Source organism: Psammomys obesus, unplaced genomic scaffold (assembly GCF_907164565.1).
Source record: "Psammomys obesus unplaced genomic scaffold, mPsaObe1.curated_primary_1811, whole genome shotgun sequence".
NCBI lineage: Eukaryota > Metazoa > Chordata > Mammalia > Rodentia > Muridae > Psammomys > Psammomys obesus.
The window spans coordinates 31,700,150-31,708,125 of record NW_026593286.1 but is presented as its reverse complement, the minus strand read 5'-3'; the positions used below and the strand labels follow the sequence as shown (position 1 = coordinate 31,708,125).

At 45.2% G+C, this 7,976-nt stretch overlaps 1 protein-coding gene across 4 annotated transcripts in view; it reads left to right on the top strand.

The window, feature by feature from the left end:
• Nucleotides 1-385: 385 nt before the first annotated feature.
• Nucleotides 386-7,976, top strand: part of LOC129683724 (aldehyde oxidase 3) — an 82,271-nt gene continuing 74,680 nt past the window's right edge. For 2 of the 4 annotated variants that reach the window (XM_055616621.1, XM_055616622.1), the window contains exons 1-3: nucleotides 771-996; nucleotides 6,306-6,416; nucleotides 7,263-7,371. In XM_055616621.1, coding sequence (XP_055472596.1) covers nucleotides 986-996; nucleotides 6,306-6,416; nucleotides 7,263-7,371 — 231 coding nt within the window. In that variant the 5' untranslated portion in view covers nucleotides 771-985. The other 2 variants (XM_055616619.1, XM_055616617.1) reach the window with 2 other exon arrangements.

Here is a 7,976-nt window from a genome sequence, read left to right as displayed (position 1 = left end):
CGCTGGAGCTGGAGTTACAGTTGGTTGTGAGTTGCCCGATAAAGCATGTGGTGCTCTGGACTGCTGAGCCCTCTCCTGCCCTGTAGGATGGTTGTGGTTGGAAATCTGAAAACAATTCACGCTGTGAACCTACCAGGGACTGGCAAGTGTGCTTGGCAGTGACTTTTCCTGGGTGTTACCTTTTTAAGCCCTTTCCCTGAGCTGGCTCCTTTGAGCCCTCCCACAACCCTGAGGGGAAAAAAGTATTAATTAGTCTGCCTAACTCCTAGGTAAAACCAGTGAGGCACAGAGAGCCAAAGCAAGTTGGGAGGACAAAAAAGCAAGTTTTGAAGTCATGTTAACAATTCGATTTTCCCTTTAGAAATTGATAGAAATATGGCCAAGTCAGTAACAAAGATAATGCATGTAGGTACTTAGATGTCTTCCTAACTACCTCCTAGAATTTCAGCAGCATGGTAAATGTTGGTCCAGAGCAATTTCACTTTGTGGCTTCTCACACTTGTGGCACTTCAGAAAGCATTCTTTCTATAGTTTAAAAGCAACGTCAGGGAACCAACGCACTTAGTGCCAAGCCACGGATCGGAGAGCAGCGTGTTGGCCTCGGTCCCACTTCACCGCCTACAGCATGTTCTTGTTGGAAAAGTCCCTGCAGAGGCTTCTGCCTGGGGCAGGGAGCTGTGTGTCCTGAGGCTCTTCCAGAGTGGTTTAAGGAAAGAGGAAAGTGGACTTGGCAGAGGGGAGTAGTGAAGAAGGTTGGGAGCTTTGAAGGGGCAGGGCTGGGTGGGAGAAGCCTTCCAATAAAGCCACGGAGCAGACCCAAATTCTGTGAGGCTCTTCATTCTCCTACAGAAGGCAACAGTTCTGAGAGGTGGCCTCCGGGACAAGTGCTTTAGGCACGACTTCACAAAGCACCAGCAGAGCACGGGCGGCTATCGTCAAACAATGTCACATTCCAAGAAGTCAGATGAACTTATTTTCTTTGTGAATGGAAAAAAAGTAAGTACTGTAATAAATAAGGAATGCTGGTGGAAGCAATCGGCTATCAGCTTTGCCAAAATGAAAGGGGTGTTGTTCAATAGATCTAGCCATCTGCCAGGCTTCTCGGGGGACAAGGAAGGAAGGAAGGCAGAACCCAATAATGTGTGAGGGCCAATAGGGACAAGTGTGCAGTTATGTGTCCCCAGACCGAACCTCTTCAGGTTTGAATGCTCATAAGCGTTAGGGATGAGCTTCCCTGCAATAGAAGCTCCTAACTCTTTCTCCCTCCACACCTCTTCCAGCACAGACTCAAACCTGTGTGCCACCCGACCACTACCTTCACACGCACATGCATGCAACATCCTGAGGCCAAGGTCATTTGCAAATGATTATAAAACCTTTGGCCGGTGAGAGTGGAAGAGAAAGCCAGAAGTAAGCTGTTCATTTACCACGATACTCCTTGTAAGATTGCATTCGTAAGATAGGATTCATGCCTGTAATCTCAGCACTGGAGGAGGTTTGAGGCAAACTTAGCCTGCAAAGAGAGTTTCAGGACACCAAGGGCTACATGGTTGAGACTCTCGCAAGTAAATAAGGATATGAGCAACCAAATAAGCAAAGGAGGAATCTTAACTCACTTAGGAGAACAAGCTGAAGCGGCTTCTCATCTCTCTTGGTCTTGAGCTCCTGAGATCTAGACAAGACCTAAAGTGACTGCAATACACTCTTTGCATATGTGCTCAATGTCCTTGACAATTGTGTGTGACGTGAAGCCCACCACTGTTAGCACAGGGGAAAGGAAAGTCAAGGTTTAAGCTGAGCTTATGGTGTTGTGCTGTGTGCTGTGGGTTCAGTGAAGGCTCAAAGTGATTGTCCACTGTCTCCAGGATCACAAATACTGGGGAGAGCTTGGCTTTCACCTCTGGGCTCCTTTCCCAGCTCTGTGACTGCTTCCTGCAGGGAGACAGCCATTCTTTTAGAACACCAGTGCTAGAGTGGCTGGAGTTTTGCCTGAATGTTCTCCTGGGCTGCTGAAGGACTATTGTTTGTCTGCTGCTGACAAAGCTCTTGTTTACTCAACTTTTCAAAGTTGGATGGCGAACACAGAACAAAAAACATATTTTGTAGGTGGTGATGATAAGAATTAAAACTCCCAGTTTAATTCTCTGTCTGTTCTCATAATGTAGGAATGTAAGAATTTTTAAAATGTGTGGCTCTTCAATTTTTAAATGATTTTTAAAATTATTTTCTTGAACCTATACTGTGTTAGAATTCAAAGATTTGTTGAATCTTTGATGTTACTCTGAGACAAAGTCAAACCTTTTCCTGCCAAATGGGACCGCATACCGCAGCATTACATAATTTCATAATTGCAAAGAGTGATATTTAAACAAGATAACAAATACACCCTGGAATGACTATTCTTACTACTTAGAAAACAAAACAGAAACTGCCTCAGCCTCTCTAATTCTTTCCTCTGTACAGATCATTGAGAGGAATGCAGACCCCGAAGTCAATTTACTGTTCTAGCTGAGAAAAAACAGCATAGAGATATTCCTACCACATGTCACTGAGAATGCTTTACTTGTGTGTAAAAACAGAGCGATGTTAGGTCGCTTGCCTTGTAAATGGGACTGGATGTGACAGTGGTTCCAAATTTATGCAAACTCAAGGATCTCCGTTGCATAGGATTGAAATGTGAAGTTCAGAAGCAGGGAAGGGGGCTCAGCGGGGGAAGGTGCTTGTGCAAGTGTGAGAGCCAGAGTTTGGACCCCCAGAAACCACACGGAAGAAGCCGGGCGTGGTAGTGCACACCTGTTAACCCAGCGCTCTTGCGGCAAGGTGGGAGTGAAGGGAGTAGAGTCACTCCCTGAAGTCCACAGGCTAGCCTGGGGTAACAGTAAGCAGTGAACAGAGACTCTGCTCCAAGACAGGGTAAAGGGCTCACAGCTGATGGGCTCCTCACCTCCATACATATATCAAGGCTTGTGCTCTCGGGTACACACACACACACACACACACACACACACACACACACCATGCATGCACACATATGCATACTGTACAGAGAGAAAAATTTTGGTGAAGGTGGTGGTTTTATTGTTTGGTTGGTTTTGGTTTTGGGTTTTGAGGCAGGTTTTCTCTGTGTAGTCCTGACTGTCCTGGAACTCACTCTGTAGACCACACTGGCCTCAAACTCACAGAGATCCACCTGCCTCTGCCTCCCAAGTGCTGGGGTTAAAGGTGTGTGCCAACACTGCCTGACCAGAGAGAAAATTTTAAGGCTATGGATCTCTCTAGCTTCTAAGAACCCAAAACTACTCCGAGGGAGAAAAACCCCTCTCATAGTTGGCTAGTCTGTCTTCTAGAGGTGAATTTGGCTGTTTTCCAAACTTCAATCTCTAGGTAACTATAGGTACCCCTCTCCCTATCATGGCCATGCCGAGAAACCTTCACATTTCTGCCTGTCCCCAAGCAGTAAAGGGGAACACCCAAGTAGAAATACTCTGCCATATTTTGATGATGTTTGCTGTGAGTTTGTGTGCCTTAATATCCAAGAAATTTTGAAAAGTGTCCTCAGAAACCAAATGAGAAGTGTCGTGTGTGTGTGTGTGTGTGTGTGTGTGTGTGTGTGTGTGTGTGTGATTCGTGTGACTGTGTGCCTATGTGTTCTTTCCGCTTTGGTATTTCAAGTGCACATTCCTAGATAATAATCTTGTTGTCTTCCTGGCAGTTTATAAAAATCATGTTTCTACATGGGCCACAGCTACAACATAGATTGATTTATTATTTGTTTGCCAAAAAAAAAAAAAAAAAACATAACAGGGAAGGTTAAAAATGGCCTGGCTTAGGCTGGGAGCGTAGCTCAATTTGTATAGCTCATACCTACCATGACCAGCACCTGGAGATTTGGTCACCAGTACCACATATAAACAAGGTGTGGTAGAATCTGCCGATAACCCCTGCACTCAGGAAGTGGAGGCAGAAGGATCAGAAGTTCAGCGTCACTTAAGACTTTTTCTAAATACAAAGTGACAAAGAAAAAGCCCACACTTTGTCAGGTGGGTTAGCCTTCCCCGGATGGACCTCTGTAAAGCCTTCTACAGAGCTCCTCCCGCCTGACCTTTGATCTCTCTAGTTCTCCCTTCTTGTGTTATTTAACCTTAAAGAAGGGCGATGATGCCTTTCCATTCTTCTCACAGCCTCCATCAAATTCTGAGGTTGGGCAACTGAAACGCTTCCCCTTCCTGAAAAGTTTCTGGGCTAGCAGGGAAGTAGGAATGAGTCCAAAACCAATCACGGAAGAGGGGTCCTTCCTTGACGACCTTGAAGCAGGCTCATTTCTTTTGTTGGTGTCACTTTTCTTGGCATATTTACTGTATGTAACAATGGGTTTGTTAGGATATTTCCATACATATCTGATGTATTTTGGGTTGCCCCGTTACCCTCTCTTGTGCCCTCCCCTTCCCAACTTCTCCTTCTTCTACTTTTGCATGCATATTTCCTTTTTTTAATGACCTAGTGAGCTTCCCTAGGTTTGCTTACAGGATCATGGGTGAGGGTAATCTACCAGAACATGGACACTGTGTACCAATGGTTATGCCCCTGAAGAAAATACCATTTCCTCTCCTATCAACCATTAACTGTGTATAAATGCTCACAAGTATGGTGCCTCATGAGACATCCCACCCCCCAATTATAGACATTGATGTGGTGATCCCACTCCTGCGCAGGTCTTGGCGGGCAGTCACAGCTGCTCTGACTTCAAGAGTTCAACGGCCATATAATGCCCAGAAGACAGCCTCTTCCGTAATGTTCCCTGAGTCCTGAAGGGGCTGGTGTAGATGTCCAACTTATGGCTTAGCGTAAGTCAGTTATTTTCATCACTTTGACCAATTATGAGTCTCTCCAGTTGCTGCTGCCCACTTAAAAAAAAAAAGAAAAAAGAAGAAGAAAGAAGGATTTTGGACCAAATAAGACAGCAATACGGGCAGGAGCAAAATTATCTAGAAGGCACTTTGACAAGCACATCAAGTCCATTTAGCAAAAGAAAAGTAACTTTCCTACTGCAGCCTGTGACCTCCATGGCCACAAATAGGCTGTGGGCCTCAAATACAAGCAAAAAAAAAAAAAAAGTTGGTTATGCCTGTAATGGACTTGCCACTATTGCACTAGTGGACACACCTTTCCTGATCAGTTAGTAGTGTTGTACAAAATGTCCACAGCTGAATCAAAATATGGATGACAACCTCCCCGAGCAGCCTGCGAAGCATCAACCAGGACTCTGAAGAACTTGCTGGTTTCTAACTCGTTGCCTAACACTCGGACAACAATGAGGGCTCAATCCTCTGACCTCCCCACTGTCAACTCAAGAATAATTTGAAAGCTTAAAGTACTTCATGTCAAGTAACTCCAAATGTAGCTGCCCTCTTTTTTTGGCCCAGCACACCAACTTTTATTGTGATTTTAGTTTCAGTTTTGCTTTCTTTCCTGCCTTTTTGTTTCCTTGATCAATAGAAGTTGTATTGCAGAAGGTCCAATTCTCCATTCTCAATGACTGGAATGCTTTTCAGTTGCTTTTCCCTCCCGACTATGTGTGATTAGAAGGATAACACTGATGTAAAACCAAAATTGGAGTGTTTCTAAGCAGGAATAAACAGTATTTCAAAGTGCTGAGGCGGGGAGCACGGGGTTGGGGGAAGGGGTTCTGCCTTGCTGCTCTGGAGCATGAGTCATGAGTCTGACTCCTTGCCCCTTGGCAGTGACGTCTGCCTCATGAGATGTTGCATTCTGGCTGACTTACACTAAGCACTCATCTTTGGTCAGGTGAGCGAGGTACTTCAAGAAGGCCTCTCCCATGCTGGTTGTCAACTTGACAGAATCCAAAATCACTTGAGGGATGTTCTCTGGATGTGCGGGTGGAAGGTTATCATATATGAGTCAATACAGGAACATTCATCTTCACTGTGGGTGGGACCGTTCTCTGGTGGGGGGCAGGAGGGATCCTGGACTGTATGAAATGGAGAGAGCCAACAGAGCGGTGGCATGTCTGCATCCAGTTCTCTGCTTCTTGACTCTGAATATCATGTGAGTGTCTTCTTCAAGTTCCTGATGCCCTGACTTCCCCACCCTGGTGGACTGTCCCTCAGACTAAGAGCCCAAATAAACCAACCTGTTTTGCCCTTCAGCTGTTTTGTCCAAGTATTTTTTTTTTAATCACAGCAATAGGAAAAGAAAGGATGTGTGTGCGTTCTGATGCCATTCTTGCCATTGGTGAGAACTTTATGATAAGAACTGAAAGCTCAAGTTCCTCTTTCTTCCTTAAGCGTAACCCCTCCAGTCCGACTCACAGGCACAAAGTACAGCTGTGGAGGAGGCGACTGCGGCGCCTGCACGGTGATGATTTCAAGATACGACCCCATCTCCAAAAAGATCAGGTATCTTTCCTGTGCTACCAGGCCTGTGGCCAACTCCAGCGCTGAAGCCCCATAGCATTTGTTCCTGGTACTCTGTGGGATACATTCCAGTCCACACAGGACTCTGGGATAACCTCAGTTTTACAAGCCAGAACTTAAGTGAACAACCCAGAGGTCACCATTTGGAGCATGTGGCACCGGTCCCGGCAATGCTGGCACCATGTTTTACAAACATGGAAACTGGGGCTCTAAGGGACTTTGTACTTTCACCATAGCCATAGAGCTAGTGAGAATTAGATCAGGAGCCCCGAGTCCACTGGTCTGTAAAGCCAAGATTCTTCCTATAAGTGCCACTCCGAGAGAGCGGTGGAAGCCTATTCCTTCTGCCCGTTAAGCTGCTCTTTCCCTAAGCAGAGGATCAGGTTATTTGCCTCCGTGGGACTCAGGCTCCAGTGGAAATACTAAATGACTCACCTTACGGGTCATCTCACTTAACTGCTCCTCAAGCTTCTCAGGCTTTTTCTAGAACCACTCACAACCCATACGCTTCAAGGAAAAACAGCTCTTTATTAACTAGCTTTCACACCGACAGGATGAAATAGGGATCTCAACCAAGACCACTCCAGCTCCTATTTTTAACAAGATAATTTGGGGGAGATAATGCCTTTCTTAATTACAATATTTATTTTTAGGCAGACATATAAGTTCAAAATCATTTATTTCGATGATTTAATTTTAACGTGCGCTCAATTATCTTCATGTCAGTGTAATTATAATCCTGTCAACACATTTTTTTTTCTTTTTTGTTTTCCAATGCTACTGTTGCTTCTATGAATTCTTTTTGGCTTCCCTGCATAATCTTTGAAGTCATTTCTCAGTCGCTGCCTGCCTGGTCCCTATCTGCTCTCTCCACGGGGCTGCCGTCACTACGGTTGAAGGCATTGGAAGCACCAAAACCAGGATTCACCCTGTCCAGGTAAGAGCATGTTCTGGCAAGTTTAACATTTAACGAGTTGTTCTAGTTACCTTTAACTATAACTTCACACAAACTAGAGTTATCTGAACAGAGAACCTCAGTTGAGGGGTGGCCTGGATCAGGTGAGTCTGTGAGTGTCTGAAGGGGAGTGTCTTTATAATAGATGCAGGAAGGCTAGCCCTCAGTGGGCCGTGCCGTCCCCTTAGCAGGTGGTTCTGAACTGTGAGAGAAAGCTCGCTGGGCATAAGCCTGGCCGACAACCAGCAAGCAGCATATCCTCCACAGTTCTCAGCACACTTGTGTGGTTTTGACTTCTTTGGTTTTGAATTGAGGTGATGAATGTGTGGAGTAGCAAGCAGGCCTCAGCTCCTGTCGTCAGTTCCTGATTGGACTTCCCTCAGTGATAGACTGTGACCTGGAATTGTAATCCAAATAAACCCTTTCCCCTCAAAAGCTGCTTTTGGCCAGGTATTTGTCAAAGCAACAGAAATGAAACTGGAACACAGGTTTACTTTCTTGGTTCTTTTTTTCTGAATTTCTTCTTCTTCTTCTTCTTCTTCTTCTTCTTCTTCTTCTTCTTCTTCTTCTTCTTCTTCTTCTTCTTC